This window comes from Mustela nigripes, chromosome 5 (assembly GCF_022355385.1).
Source record: "Mustela nigripes isolate SB6536 chromosome 5, MUSNIG.SB6536, whole genome shotgun sequence".
In the NCBI taxonomy this organism is placed as follows: domain Eukaryota; kingdom Metazoa; phylum Chordata; class Mammalia; order Carnivora; family Mustelidae; genus Mustela; species Mustela nigripes.
Window position 1 is genome coordinate 592,485 of NC_081561.1, and position 16,901 is coordinate 609,385.

Sequence of the window (16,901 nt, forward strand, 5' to 3'; positions counted from 1 at the left end):
TAAAAAAAGAAAACACCTAAGAAAAATGTAAAAATATATATATATATATATATATATATATTAGATAAACTAGTAAAAAATCGTTAAAAAAGAAAAAGGTAACAGTTAAAAAAAAAATTTTACCCGAAGGCGAGAAAAAAAAAATGAAAAAGAAAAAATTAAATTAACTGCAAGACTAAAAAAAATCACAGGAAAAAAGCCATGAGTTCCGTGCTTGGCTTTCTCCTCCTCTGGAATTCTGCTGCTCTCCTTGGTATTGAAACCGCACTCCTTGGTAGGTGAACTTGGTCTCGGCTGGATTTCTTGTTGATCTTCTGGGGGAGGGGCCTGTTGTAGTGATTCTCAAGTGTCTTTGCCCCAGGCGGAATTACACCGCCCTTACCCTGGGCCGGGGTGAGTAATCGGCTCGGGTTTGCTTTCAGTAGCTTTTGTTCCCTGAGCGCTTTCCGTAGAGTTCCAGAGGACGGGAATACAAATGGCGGCCTCCTGGTCTCCGGCCCGGAGGAGCCGAGAGCCCAGGGCCCCACTCCTCAGTGCGCCCTCAGAGAACAGCGCCCAGTTACTCCCGTCTGCCTGACCTCCGGCCGCGCTCCGAGCTCACTGAGCCTGCGACCGGTTCAAGGTAACCCCGAGCTGCGAGCTTACTGTCGGCTCTGTCTCTGTAGCCGGCTTTCCCGTTCCAATACCCGCAAGCTCTGCGACACTCAGACACCCCCGATCCTTCTGTGACCCTGCGGGACCTGAGGCCACGCTGACCCCGCGTGGGCTTCGCCCCGGTTTAGCCTCTGGAGCGATGTCCCTCAGCGGAACAGACTTTTAAAAGTCCTGATTTTGTGCGCGGTTGCTCCGCCGCTTGCCGGGAGCCGGCCCCTCCCCCCGGGGTCTATCTTCCCGTCGCTTTGGATTCACTTCTCCGCCGGTCCTACCTTTCAGAAAGTGGTTGATTTTCTGTTTCCAGAATTGCTGTTCTTCTTCTCTTCGATCTGCCGATGGATTTTCAGGTGTTTGCAATCTTTAGATAAGCTATCTAGCTGATCTCCGGCTAGCTGAAGCAGTCTCAGCTTGCTACTTCTCCGCCATCTTGACTCCCTCCTGATTCATCAGTCTTACACAATTCACAGCACTCACCAAATCACACACCTCCCCAATGTCCATCACCCAGTCACCCCATCCCTTCCACCCCCGCCCCTCCAGCAACCCTCAGTTTGTTTCCTTAGATTGAATCTCTTATGGTTTGTCTCCCTCTCTGGTTTTATTTTGTTTCATTTTTCCCTCCCTTCCCCTATGATCCTTTGTCTTGTTTCTCAAATTCCTCATATCAATGAGATCATATAATTATCTTTCTCTGACTGACTTACTTCACTTAGGGTAATACCCTCTAGTTCCATCCACATTGTAGCAAATGGCAAGATTTTGGTTTTCTGATGGCTGCATAGTACTCCGTTGTATACCTACACCATACCCTAACCCTAACCCTATACCACAGCTTCTTTATCCATTCATCTGTTGATGTCTTTCCACAGATGGCAGAATATTCTTTAAAAAGTTCGTAATGTCACTTCTTTATTTAAAATTCCTAAATGGGTCACCAACAGTCTTCAAAATAAATACAAATTCTACTACACTAGAATTTGAAAGAAAGCTTATCCTAAGCAGACCCCCATCTACCTCACAGTCCTACATCTCACACTTCCATATTACAATACTGGATCCTGGTTCCTCGACTGCAGGAGGTCTCCTCTCCTGAAGTCAGGGGCTTCCTCCTCATGTGGCTTTCCCTGTCTGGGACACCTGTATCCAGTTGGCTTGTCCACATGCTAACCTCCACTTGCCTAGATACTATCTCCTCACCTTTGAAGGCTCACATGACCCTGTCCTGAGAGTCTTTCACTCTACTTTTCAATGAGATACATCCTGTGTAGGCTCCAGATGAACCCCATGATTATCAGTGGCAGACAATTATCACACCATAATTTAATCACCTGCTTATCTGTGTTCTCCATTAGACTATAAGCTTTAGGAATAATGCATAACTACTACCTTTATAACCTTGGGATGGAACTGACACATGCTCAATAAAGGCTTACAGAGCAAGGACTAAAAATAAGCCTTTGAATCAGCATCCAGTATTCCTTCTACTTAGAGAGGTGGTACAGTATAGTACAAGCCCCTTTCGGCACAGTGTTCAGAACCACATAAACGGCCATGCAAGCTGAAACCAAGCAAACAATCTTAAGTAATGGAGAAATTATGATTGTTCTGTGACTTATAAAAATTGTTGCACCATTAAAAACATGCTTACTGTTGGTCTTAATGAATAAGAAAATGAAAAAAAAAAAACAGTAAAACCAGTATTTACTTAGTAATCTATGATTTAAAATATTAGAAACACTGAAAATAAAACTGTTCTATTTCTTTGTAAAAACAAAAACAAGATTGCTTGCTTTATTCATCATAATATTTACAATATGTATCAAGCATCTTTTCTATACTTTGATAAATTATCATTCTCCTTTCTAAACTTATCATTTGCACTCTGAATGTCATTGATTGCCTCTGAGCACTCCTTTAAGCATCACTTTCCCTACAATGTCTTATTCTTTTCTTCATACCTTCCTCATTTCCATTAATAAATTCACATTTATCCAGTTCCTCTGGCTGCACAGCTTGAGTCTCCTGAACAGCAGCAGTGCCTACAGCTGCTTCTTCTGTAACTCCAGTTATGGTAGACTTGAATTTCACTTACACTGTTACCACTTTTTTTTTTTTAATGTGCTTTCATCTTTGTGGGTCAATCCTCTCTTTTGATTATTCATTTGTATAAAAAGCTATATGAGTTTATGTCTGGGGGACAAGGAGTCCACACAACTATATGCTTTGTTGTCTGTGTGTGAATATATGTATAGTGACCAGTCACAGAGACTCTGAAGGAAAAGAGGTTAAGTGCTCACTGATCATCTCTAACATCTCTTATTTATGGAGTGACCTGTGGACTGAACAACTAGCAACCACGTTTGTACTTTATGCAATTTTGACAAATACACTGTGATAATTAAAATCTCAATTGTGTTGCTGAGGGACAAGTGTATCTAACCAAACTGTGGTGATTGAAATTCATGCCTATCAAAACAATGCACAGCAAGCTCTGTTGGTAGTTTTAAGTACAGATTTGAAGCTAGGTTTCTAGATATAAATCCCAGCTCTGCCACTTACTACTTATATGACTTTAGATAACACATTTAATCTTCCTGGGCTTCAGTTTTTTCATCAATAAAATGGAAATAACAGGGTTGCCTGGGTAGCTCAGTTGGTTAAGTGCCTACCTCTTGATTTCAGCTTGGGTCTTGATCTCAGGTTTGTGAGTTAAGGACCCCATTAGGCTCCACACTGGGTAGGAGTCTACTTAAAAAAAAAAAAAAAAAAAATAGGTATGACAGCACAAGCCCCAGAGAGAACTAAATACATAGAGAATGTCTGAAGCCATACCTGACCCTCAGTGAGCACTCCAGAAGTTTTAACTATTAACCACCACAGCTGCTACTATAAATACTTATTGTCTATACCTACACTATCTAATATGCCATTACTAGCCACATATGGCTATTTCAATTTAAAGTTAAATTTATTAAAATTAAATAAAAATTTTAAAAATTTAAAAAATCAATTCCTCAGCAATATAGTTACAATTTAAGTGCTCAATAACTATAATCCCAAAACCTCTATTGAAGAGCACTATTCTATACTCCTGGAATAGGTAAGGACATAGAGTTGGATATGTGAATTTGATATAAATTAATAGTCATCCCTTCATCCCTGGCTTGAAATCAAGAAGGAATTATTAGGTTCAAAGGCAAATATAAAAAACATATATCGAGGAAAATGAAAAAAATTCAATGAATGGCATCAATATTGATATATTTTGAATAAAATGGACTAAGTTTCTTAGAGTCGACATTACCCTTTTTTACTTTAAGTTTCTAAAAACCTTAAAGTAAAAAAGTTTGCCCTTTAAAAACTTTCATTTAAAATAACTCAGGAAAAACATACAAATTGGTATATAATTATATATAAGATTAATGCATTAATAATAATCTAAGCAAACTAAACTACATTCAAACTCATCTATTCTTTCCTTCCTTTCCAAAAGAAAAGACATTAAATTTTCCATAGTACTTCTGTAATTTTTTTGAGAGAGAGAGCATGCACATGAGCTTGAGTGGGAGGGGCAGAGGGAGAGAAGAGAGAGAATCTTAAGCAGGCTCCATGCTGAGTGCAGAGCCTGATGTGGGACTCAATTTCAAGACCCTGAGATCATGACCTGAGCTGAAACCAAGAGTCCGACACTTAACCAACTGAGCCACTAGGTGCCCCTCTATAATTTTTTTTTTTCCCTGATTCTCCAGCTTACAAACTATGATATACTGACCTGGACAAAGGATATGTGTACAGGGCATGGGCCATATGTCTTCCATCTCTGTATCTCACACTGAACCAAACATGGTACTTTTACACAATTAAATAAATGTTTGTCATGTTGACCTGAATTAGCAAAACCTCATCCTAAGATAGCAAACATCAACATCAAGTTCATAAAAAATGTTTCCAGAAGTTTATGCTAAGTGAAATAAGTCAAGCTCTCTAGAGAAAGTCAATTATCATACGGTTTCACTTATTTGGGGAACCTAAGGAATGGAGGACATTAGGAGAAGGAAGGGAAAAATGAAGTGGGGGATTTGGAAGGGGAGATGAACCATGATAGACTATGGACTCCAGCAAACAAACTGAGGGTTTTAGAGGGGAGGGTGGTGAGGGGATGGGTTAGACAGGTGATGGGTATGAAGGAGGGTATGTATTGCATGGAGCACTGGGTGTTATATACAAACAATGAATCATGGAACACTACATCAAAACCTAATGATGTACTATTGTATGGTGACTACCATAACATAATAAAAAATAAATAAAATAAAATCTGACTTAAATTGGCATTAAAAAAGAGAATGTTTCCAGAAAAAGAAAGTGTTATAAAAAAGAATAGATTTTAAGAAAAATCTTTACACCAGAAAATCCTGAAGTGGAGTCTCATAAAGAAATGACTAATTTAGCCCAAATTTACTGAAGAATAGTAAACTTCAATAAAGTTAATATGACACATTTCTAAATAAAGTTTGTGGTTATGAAGAACAGAAGTAAAATAATTTCCCTTAAAATTTTATACTGCAAATCCCAAGGGAGGATTTCCTAAAGTGCTCCTTAGAAGAAAAAAAAATTATGTTCACACACTATGCTAAACCTAACACATGAAACAGATCTTAATTTTTTCCAAACCTTAGTGTCTATTTTCTCTTACTGATATAACAATTTAATTACAATATCAGCTTGTTTTTATAAATCACTCTTTTTAAAGTTACTAAATATCATTTTTTACAGATACCATGATTTGATGACAAGTACTCCACTGAAAATAGTATGCCTGAGTAGAAATACCTAAGACCTTAAAATGTCTGGCTATATTAATATAGAAATAGCTTTAGTAAATGTTTATTTGAGTTGAGTTCAGAATATATTAATTTTATTTAAACTGCTGACTTGGTTCTCAGAAAACAAGGCAAAATCTCAAGGCAAAATAATAACAACCCACCACCACAACCACCAGAGGGAAGATTAAAGTGCTAATAAACTCATAAATTTAGGATGAAATCAAAGTACTCAAATTCTAGCAAAGGAAGTCCACATCAAATTAAAGCTTCTTTCCAGCAAATGTTTTATTAGGGATCCCAGGGGTTTAAAAACAGACATTTACCCCCCCAAAAAAAAAAAGTTCAGGAAGTTACCAAAGGAATAAATTAAGCTAGTAGTCTGAAACTAAATATCACAATCCTTCATTCACAGATCACTAAATACCTGATGTGAGGGTTTTTAAATGTTTTAGCTATTCTTAACCCTATTTCATGGGGAAATCATTTGCTATACATAAACTTAAAAACAGGGAGATTCCCCTGGGGACTGCTGCTCTCTATCAGATGTTTACTATATGAGTGAAAGAGGATAATGTTATTTTAAGCTGCTAATATTAAAAGAGAAATTGATTCATCTGATGAGTTTCTTCCAGATCATTAGGATCAGTAGCTGAGAACTAGAATGTCAGGAGGAAAAAAAAAAGAATATAAGGCAAGTGGGTGGGACCCAAAACTTTGTATATATCAGGTTTTATTGACATACAATTTTTACAAAATTTCTCACAGTTAGTAATACTCTTAAAGATGAAGCTGCTATAAATTCACTTTGGAAAAAGACATGATATAGATAAATCAATGACATGTAAGTATCTGTCATTCCAGGAGCTGATAATATTTGCTTTAAAACTGTTAGATATATGAAGATAAGTTTCAGGGTTCTGGTCAATGGCAATCCTGGCTATTGCTTCAGCACTTTTCTCTCTTTGATAATGTTACTTACATACCAGTCTCTTTTACAGTAGCAAGTTTTACTTCTTAGAAGCATTCGGGCTTATTTTTTAAATTATGATTTCTTATAAATAAAATGCAAACAAAACAGAATGTTCATTTTCAATGTTTTTATTCCCCATTTATATTTATTAAATCATTACTATTTAGAAATAAATATTAAAATGCAACTCACTGCCTGTTCTGTGAAACCAATTCCAAGAACTATATTAAAGCTTATTATAAAGTCCATAAATAGTTTTGGGTAGTAGGACAAAACTTACTGTTCAGAACATTCTCCAGTTTTTGCGTCATGGATCCTTCTACTTTTTCTGTTCCATCTGCTTCTAGTTTCTGATGGATAGCTAGAAAAAACATCTAGTTAAAGTGTGTGCTATTTTAGTGGGTGGAAAGACATTACATCAAAATGACATTTTTAAACAACTTTAAAAAATGGTCATATTATTTTCACTGCTGGAAAGAAGCACAAACATGCAAAAACTATGCAAAGTAAGCAGGAGACACCAGTCTATGTTACTCATAGTTTAGTACTATTAAAATAGTACAATAATACATATACTCGATCATCTGAGCATCAAGGTTGAGTGGTTAAGAACAGTTAAACTAAAAAAGAAAATAAAAGTGAGACGTATGTAACTAATATCTTTGATATTTGGCTATAGGAAAGTCATTTTTATTTCTCAGTTTCACCATCTGCAAAAGAGAAGTACTAGTATTTGAAGTATACCATCTTCAAAATATTCCATTTCAGCCTTGGACACAACATGGCAAAATACATACTATTCATGTTCTCTCCATTTCTTTTATTATTTCCCTGGAAGTTCACAAGAACTATCTGGTAACATCTACCAATATATCAATTTGTGGATATACAAATCATATTGGAGTTTTTGTTATTATTGCCATGTCTGCATGGTTCTGATAAACATTATTTAAAAATCATTTAAAAATTTATATTTAAAAAATGTTTTACCTACTGTAGAGTAGGTTTTAAACAGGGCAAATCAGACTTATCTAAGTGAAGCACTAAGAAAATTTTCAAAATGAAATGACCAAATATAATTTCAAATTCAAAATTCTGACATAATAAAAATAAAAAAACTAGCAAAGCAAACATTAATTGAGCCATGACCATAAATTAAGCACAATGATAAATTTCTAATGCATATTGCTCATCTGGTAAGAAGTCAATGATGTATGTTCTAATATTATTTCTATTTCAAGAGAAGAAATCCATGGCTGAGGGCAATTAAACAAGTTGACCAATATCACAAAGCCAAATCCCAAATTTGAACTCACGCTGTCTGATCCCAGAACAAAAAACTTCACCCTATATTGCCTGTATTGCATAGGCAAGCAACTTAACTTGGCTAAGCCTGTTTTTCACATCTGTAGAATGAAAATAATATACTTATTATGTTAGTTGGGAACTGCATTCAGTTGCAAATGATACCTCTCTCTAAAATAATGGCTGCTAAACACCCAGGATTTTATTGTTTCACATAACTTTGTTTAGCACAATTTCAAACATAAGATGTATATAACTCCATGGCTTTACAGCCAGTACAATGAAATTAACGTCACTCTGATACAGCTATTCTCCAACATTCAAAAAGAATGTCAAACTCTTCTTAAAAGGATTTTACAGGTTCTGCATCAACCCATCAGTCATGAGTGGTAGATTTATTCGGGGGTGGGGGGTGTGGTCTGCTTAAGCAAAAAGAAAAATTTGTTTTTACTTTATTACGTACACATCATTAGTATTTGATATAGTGTTCCATAATTAATTGTTTGCATATAACACCCAGTGCTCCATCCAAAACATGCCCTCCTTAATCAATCACAATTTTGTTCCCTTTGACTCACTGATTAGAAAATCCTGGGTAAAAGTCAGTGCTCAAATGCACTATAAAAATATTCTCAATGCATAATAACATCTACATTTCTGCTTCTTATAATTACTTTCTAATTTTAGTCCTGCCCTTTTTTAATACCTTTCTTTTAGAGCAATTTCAAATTTTGTTTGAAATTTATAAACAGACAGCTTCTTTATTAGAGAAACACAATCAAAGAAAGAAAAAGAAATACATTTGGGGGAAAAAAAAGTCTGCCAGTATACTCTTAATTGTCTTGGTTGACTCACAAGTAAAAAAAAAAAAAAGTTCTTTTTGTTTAATGTTTCAAATTTGGATTATTTGGTGATAGTGACATAAAATGTTTCCACATATCAAAATTAAATTTAACTTGAACTTGTTACATTAAATGGAAAATAGCTTCCCTATCTTTAAAGAGAGGAGATAAAAATGCCCAAATATAAAAAAGCTAAACTAAAAACACTGCTCAAACTATTCATTTAAATGCTGGTGTAATTTTCTGACAATCTTGCTGCAAAAGAACGTGGGGCACACATTCCATATTACGGGAGCATTGTTTAAGTTTCTTCCATGGCAATAAGACATTGCATCTTATAGAGCCCTGCTTCAAATGTTGCTTTCTAAGTTAAAATCATTAAAGGAAATCAGGCAGTCACATTTCTCTTGCTGGCAAAGCCCATCACTGATCAGCAGGTCAAAACGAGGTAAGCCTAGCTCCCCTCAGCTCAGTTTACAGCTCTTTTTTGCTGACAAAGCAGCTTCCTGCCACCCATCTCCACCACAGCAGAGTCACTGTCAAGCTGTCAGCCAAGCATGAGGACCAAGAGACACAGGGATCTGATAAAGGCAATCCTATTTTCCAGAACATTAAACCAAATAACTAAATGTCTGGTTCCTTGACCTTTTATTTTCTCTAAAAACATTTTTAAATAGTAAAACTCAATAAGCAACTGGGTACATGATCACAGGTTTGTTATTGTTTCTAATCTATTAAAACTTAAATATGTGAAGCAGTTGAACACCATAAAATTGTATTTAAGAAACCAAAAAAGTATGAATATAAAAGTTCTATTTAAAGAAAAATCAGAATTATAGAAAGACTGCCTGTTGATTCACTGAAATTTTTATTTATCTCTAATTAAATATGGACATCAGATTTGCAGATTTCAATTAAAAATTTCAAAGTATTTGTCTACACATTTATACAATGCCATTATTAAATGAGGCACTAAGAAATGACATGTGTGTATAGGCAATGTCTATAAGGATTTATGTCAGGTACACTGTGATCCATATACTCTAACCATTATATATTACTACTAGTCTAAGAGACAGGAATACTCAAACTAGGTCAGAGACTAGAAAACTATTTCTATAAAGAACCACACAGTAAATATTTTAGGCTTTGTGGGCCACATAGGGCCTCTATCACATATTCTACTTCTCTTTTTTTTTTCTTCCCCAAATAAACCTTGAAAAACACAGCCATCTTTAGCTCCTGGACTGTACAAAGATGGGCTATGGCCTAATTTGGCCTATAAGCTAAACTCTGAAAACAATACTTACTAAAATAGAAGACAAAGAAGAGTTAGAATAAGGTGTCTTAAAAATTTAAATCTGGGGACACCTGGATGGCTCAGTCAGTTAGGCTGCTGCCTTCAGCTCAGGTCATGATCCCAGGGTCCTGGGATCGAGTCCCACATCAGGCTCCTTGCTTGGCAGGGAGCCTGTTTCTCTCTCCACCTCTGCCTGCCACTCTGCCTCCTTGTGCACTCTCTTTCTCTCTGTCTCTCTTTCGCAAATAAATAAATAAATAAATAAATAAAATCTTTTAAAAAATTTAAATCTATAGAAAGCTTTTCAAACATTTAATTCCTACTTCTTATTCTACCAAATTTTTATGAGAGTGACAAAATTTTATAAATTACATTGAAATAGGTTAGGTAACCTATGAATCCTTTCCTCAGTTATGTTGAAAAAAAAACAATAAATAATCAAATTTATTACAACTATTACATAAAACACTAAAGGGTATAAAGGATTCTCTATTAGAGAATTGGATCCTTGATAACCACATCTGCGTAAAACCTTTATATATCAGTAGACACAACAGAATGTGCCAAAAAATCAGTTATGGCTTACAATGCTTCAAGGAGCAGCAATAAAAGTAACATGAGAAAAAAGGTCAATTGTACATTGAACAACATATGTTATTTACTCTGCTCTGGTCTCTTTTCTCAGGTACTCTTTAGTATAACATAAGTAAAAGTAATTCATACCATTTGGGTCCATAATTGTTCTTAAAAGAAGCAAGTGATTAATGCTGGGCTCATCAATAAAAAGAATGAGATCAGTCAAGTGATAAGCTCAAGGAGCAGTCAGGGAAATGATCACCAAAACAAAGGTGATGATCAGAAGGCACTGAGGAACTGAAGAAAGCCTTTAATTATATGAAAAACTCCACAAACATTACCATGGCCTGCCAGAACTCATTTGAACAGTAAATGATAAGAAACTATGGCTTATCAAGACTTAAAGGAATGAAAAGAATGGCAGAATGACTGCCAAAGAAAAGTAACACAAGTTGCTGGGAATATTTTAGCAGGATATAGTAAAGTAATAACTACAATAAACACACTGAGGTCAACACTGGCAGATAAGTTATATCAGGCATACCTATCAAGTTTTAATTACAATATTTATGGATATACACAGGGAAAAAGCAAACTGACAATAGCTTAAAAACTTAAAGATACATAAAAGCCATACTGTCTACCTGACCAGGATGGATGGAAAAACACCCGTGGATGCAAATGAAACAGTCCTTTCAAGGAGAACACAGATGATATCAAAAAAGCACAGAATGGTGTTTATTTATACTCTGTCATCTCTATTGAGCCTAGTTCTGACATGAAACATCTAATTTTTTATCTTCAGGACTATAACTCTTCTCTCCCATTTTTCTTACCTCTAACAACTCCTTTCCCTTTCCAATCATTTACAGACCACACTTCCCAACATCCAGTATAGCAGTAAACAGAAGGAAACTAGTTGAGGCATACAAATACTGGGCAACTTAGCAGTGTACTGAAAACAGAAAAAATGCTGGGTACCACACAAGAGAGCAGAAAGAAAGGAGTAGCATTTTTACACAAGGTTATTCAGAAATAAACCATAAATGATATCTGATATAACAAAGCATTAAAAACTGAAGATATGAGTCTACAGATTCTAAAAGTTTATCAAGCAAGGGGAAAAATGAGTAAAGATAAGATCAACATTCTAATATATCCTGAAAAGGCATTTTTTTTTTTTTAATTCAAGTTGAAACAAATATATCTTTAAACCATTTAGGGAGAAAGGAAAACAGTTCCTTTAATATTTTAATAAAGAATTACACTGGCTTAGGATTTCTCTCTATAACACTAAAAGACACTGGATCAATTCAGAAAACAATTCTCTTAATAGCCAAGAGGTTGTTCATGTATGAAAGCAAGAGACATTTCCAGACATGCAAGAATTCAAAAGCTCTAGCACAAAACATATACCCCACTCCTCAAAACAAAAATTCAAATATAGAAAAGATGAAATATAAAATGACTGGTAATAAAAATTAAAGCCTATTAAGCGTATATGAATATATGGTAAATTTTAATTAACTATGGTAAATACGTTATAAAATTAAATGCAAAAGACAAAAATAAATCTTAAAAACATAATAATAACATGAAAAAGAAAAGGTAAAATAAAATAGTAGCTAACTTCAGGTTAAATTAAGATCAGAAAAAAGGAAAGAGCCTAAGAAATAAAGATGCCCTGAACTACTGTCATACACAACAGGAGTCAAAGACAAGCTATGACAGAATTTAAAAATAAAAACATTTCTTCCAAATCTGGAAGATTTATAACCAACATGGTCTATATGGCACAAAGAGTAAAATGAAATTGAAAAAATATGATACAACAATAAAACAAAAGGATAAAAATGTCAGTTTGATAAATATACATAACTTAAATTCTTCTACTAAAAGGCAAAGACTCTCAAAATGGCATAAAAATACAAAAATCCTGCCACGTTGCTTACCAGAGAGATGCCAAAATCCAATTTCTTTTTTTTTTCTTTTCTTTTAAGATTTTATGTATTTATTTGACAGAGAGAAATCACAAGTAGCTGGAGAGGCAGGCAGAGAGAGAGAGAGGGAAGCAGGCTCCCTGCTGAGCAGAGAGACCGATGCGGGACTCGATCCCAGGATCCTGAGATCATGACCTGAGCCGAAGGCAGCGGCTTAACCCACTGAGCCACCCAGGTGCCCCCAAAATCCAATTGCTAAAGGTTAAAAAGAATATGATGTAGAATATATTAGGCAAATGCATGCAAAAGGAAGGGTATGAAATATTAATGATATTGTGTAGTAAAGAATTTAATCTTGCCCCAAAAGAGTCTGTCTGCCCTTTGCCCTTAGGTCCTTGAGAGGTTACTACTAAGCTCTTTGAATTCTTACTTCATAAAAGTGTCTTTGTTTACATGGGGGCCTTGGGCCATGCCAGATAGTCTAACAATGTGATTTATAGTGAAGACTCGGGGTCACTCAGCATCAGCTCAGCCTCCAGAGGGACTAGAGATGGAGGTCAGCCACTGGAACAGTCAATTATGTCTATGTGACAGAGATCCATTAAAAACTATGGATACTGGGGGCGCCTGGGTGGCTCAGTGGGTTAAGCCTCTGCCTTCAGCTCAGGTCATGATCTCAGGGTCCTGGGATCGAGCCCCGCACTGGGCTCTCTGCTCAGCGGGGAGCCTGCTTCCCCCTCTCTCTCTGCCTACTTGTGATCTCTGTCTGTCAAATAAATAAATAAAATCTTTAAAAAAACAAACTATGGAAACCAAGGCTTGGATTCCCTGGATGGCAATACTCCATGTACACTGTCTCACATCATACCAGGAAAATCAATTCCATCCATGACTCGAGAAGGAAGCTTTCATTCCATGCACAGAACTTTTCTGCACTATGCCCTATGCATCTTTTCTCTTGCCTGATTCTAGTCTATATCTTTTCACTAGAGTAAACCATCACTGTGAGAAAAACAGCCTTTAGTGAGTTCTGTGATTTCTTCTAACAAATTATCAAACTTGTACATGGTCTTGGGAATTACCCCTAATTTCACAACTATCATTATTACACTGTAATACCATAACAATATCAAGAGAATCCAAGCCACCAAAAGTTACAAAGGAAACATGTTTTACATATAATAAAAACTGGCAGAATCAAAGTGGATGGTTTCTCTGACATGTTTCCTATAAATAATCTAGATTTAAATAATGTAATAAGGCATTGATAATCTTTCAAACAGTGTGCCCTGATGAGAACATGCCCTCCCTTCCCATTTTTATCTTGGCACAGTTACAGATGGATTGACATATATTTCTTTTCATGTTACACTGGACACTAACTTTAAAAATGAAATCCAGTACAAATTACTAGACCTAAGAGGGAAATTAAATTTTTAAATATTAAAAACACAAGAAAGGGCATCACTAAAGAATCAATATAAATAAAGGAAGTAGAACACAAATTGAACTGATAATAAAAAGGGCATATAATATGCATTATAAATGATTTAACAATAATAATATAATGCTAAAAATGAAAATCTTGATGAAATAGAAAATTTCAGGGGAAAACCAAATCAAAATAAACAGATCATAAAGAGTAGAAATTTCAAAAATTAAAAAATATATTTTCAAAAAATATACATACACATACACATGCAACTACCAAGTACCCATTCCACTGGAACCCACTTGATCCATCATAGTATCTCTAAAGAAGGAACACACAGACACTAAAGGCCTTCTGATATAATGAAACAACAAGTACTCACTACTACACATGATCAAAAACCAAATCTAATCTAATGTCCAAATAGTTAAGTCCAAGTAGTACAATGGAGAGTAAAATAAATTAAATGACACCATGAGGAAGTAATCAGTCAAATAGAGAGTATGGGATATCCTATAGGACAAAGACCATTTCTTCAACAAATCAACTGCATGGGGGAAAAAAAAAAAAGTCAAGGCAGCAAAGGTAAGGGGATTGTTCCAGTTTTTAAAAGAGTCTTAAGATACTTTAAAAAAAATAAATGAAAGGCTGGATCTTATCTGAATCTTGATTTAGACAAACCAACAATTAAGAAAGTTGGAGAGTAGCTGGGGGAAATTTGAATATGAAATGGGAATTAGATGATATTGAAAAATTACTGAAACTTTTTTTGTTGTGATAATGGCATTGTGGTTATATAGGTAAATGCCCTTATCTGGAAGAAATCATACTTTAGTACATACTTAAGGGAAATATGCTGTTTTAGACTCACTGCTTGAGATCAGTAAAACAAAAACCAACCAATGTTAAAAATCATCAAAGAAATAAGTATGAAAAGATATTAATAACATAATTCTAGCTGACAGTTTCAAAATATTAGCTTTTTCAGATTTCTAACCTGTAATTCCTAACCTACTTAACCCATCACACAGTACCTACATATATATACATATAGATTCATGTGCTTTTGTAGAACATAAACACCAAAACTTGACCAAAAAAGCATTTTAAAAAAAAATATAGATTAATTCCACTTAAGACAATAAGCAGAAGAGTTTCTGAAGAACTACTAATAAATCAAATGCTACAGTATATTAAAATAATTACCCAGAGGAATATTCTAAAGAATAAAGGAGGTATCTAGCATACACAACTCTATATACACTATAACTCCAATTATGTAATATGTACTCATATAAGCTAACAACAAAAAGACCAAAAGGAAATACATCAAAATGTTACTGTCATTATCTCTACAATGGGATTACAAGTAGTCTTTATCATTTATCTATTTACTGTTTTTTGTAATACACATTTCACTACATCAAAAATAGAAATATGAAATATGTGTGTCTAAACTTTTTGAATTTATTAAAATCACTTTCTATATGCCATAGAGTCACCTGCTCATGTGATTAAGCAGTTGGTCAGAATAATCTTGTAGGGCAAATGTGATAGATAAATGATAAATGATAAATGATACAAGTAACGCATGTCTTCTGTGGGCAAAAGACATGAACAGACACTTCTCCAATGAAGACATACAAATGGTAATCAGACACATGAAAAAATGTTTATCATACTAGCCATCAGGGAGCTTCAAATTAACACCACATTGAGATACCACCTTACATCAGTTAGAATGGCCAAAATTAGCCAGACAGGAAACAATGCATGTTGGAGAGGATGTGGAGAAAGGGGAACCCTCTTACACTGTTGGTGGGAATGCGACTTGGTGCAGCCACTTTGGAGAACAGTGTGGAGATTCCTCAAGAAATTAAAAATAGAGCTTCCCTATGACCCTGCAATTGCACTACTGGGTATTTACCCCAAAGATACAGATGTCGTGAAAAGAAGGGCCATCTGTACTCCTATGTTCATAGCACCAATGGCCATGGTCGCCAAACTGTGGAAAGAACCAAAATACCCTTCACACATGAATGGATAAGGACGATGTTATCCATATACACTATGGAATATATTATGCCTCCATCAGAAAGGATGAATACCCAACTTTTGTATCAACATAGATGGGACTGTAATAGATTATGCTGAGTGAAATAAGTCAAGCAGAGAGAGTCAATTATCATAGGTTTCACTTATTTGTGGAGCATAAGAAATAACAAGGAGGACAAGGGGAGATGGAGAGGAGAAGGCAGTTGAGGGAAATTGGAGGCAGAGGTGAACCATGAGAGACTATGGACTCTGAAAAACAATCTGAGGGTTTTGAAAGGGCAGGGGGTGGGAAGTTGGGTGAGCCTGGTGGTGGGTATTATGGAGGGCATGTATTGCATGGAGCACTGGATGTGGTGCATAAACAATGAATTCTGGTACACTGAAAAGAAATTTTAAAAAAAATTAAAAATTAAAAAAAAAAAAAACCCAACTTGAAATCTGCCAAGATTGAAGCCATTTATAAAACTAACACCATAAATAAATACATGTTTATACAAAAACACATGTTAGAAAACAGAAAAAGCTAAACATGCATTTCTGTTAAGTGAAATAATTTTAATCACAATAATTTCTGAGAAATGCTAATCACATATGTCCAGTTATCATTTGCATAGTTACTAGCAAATTAATAATTTATTTGATAATGCTAAACTCTGTTTATATATGCTCAGGTTTCTATTCTTAAACACAGTGACATTGATTATGTAGAACACCAATAAGTACAAAGAAAGAAAAGCAACCCTTCAAAAAATACAGAGCACAAATCATTCATCATCAAGATGAAGGAGAAGTAGGAGACCCTGTTTCAACCAGTCACCTAAAGTGAGCTAAATATCTACCAGAACACTCTGAACACCCAGAAAATCAGCCTGAGATGTAACACTATACACTTCTGGATCTCTACGAGGGCAGAAGACATCAGAGGAAAGGGTGAACCTTGCGTGGATCGTGGTAGCTATATTCAGCTATACATCCCCTCAACCACCTCTCACCAAAATGAC

The 16,901-nt window shown here is 35.3% G+C and overlaps 1 protein-coding gene across 5 annotated transcripts in view; it reads right to left on the reverse strand.

Moving 5' to 3' along the window:
* EXOC2 (exocyst complex component 2) overlaps nt 1-16,901 on the reverse strand; it is a 286,884-nt gene that overhangs the window by 183,290 nt on the left and 86,693 nt on the right. For all 5 annotated transcript variants that reach the window (XM_059399325.1, XM_059399328.1, XM_059399324.1 and 2 more), the window contains one exon: nt 6,731-6,811. In XM_059399325.1, the coding sequence (XP_059255308.1) occupies nt 6,731-6,811 (81 nt within the window). The remainder of the gene's footprint in view (nt 1-6,730; nt 6,812-16,901) is intronic.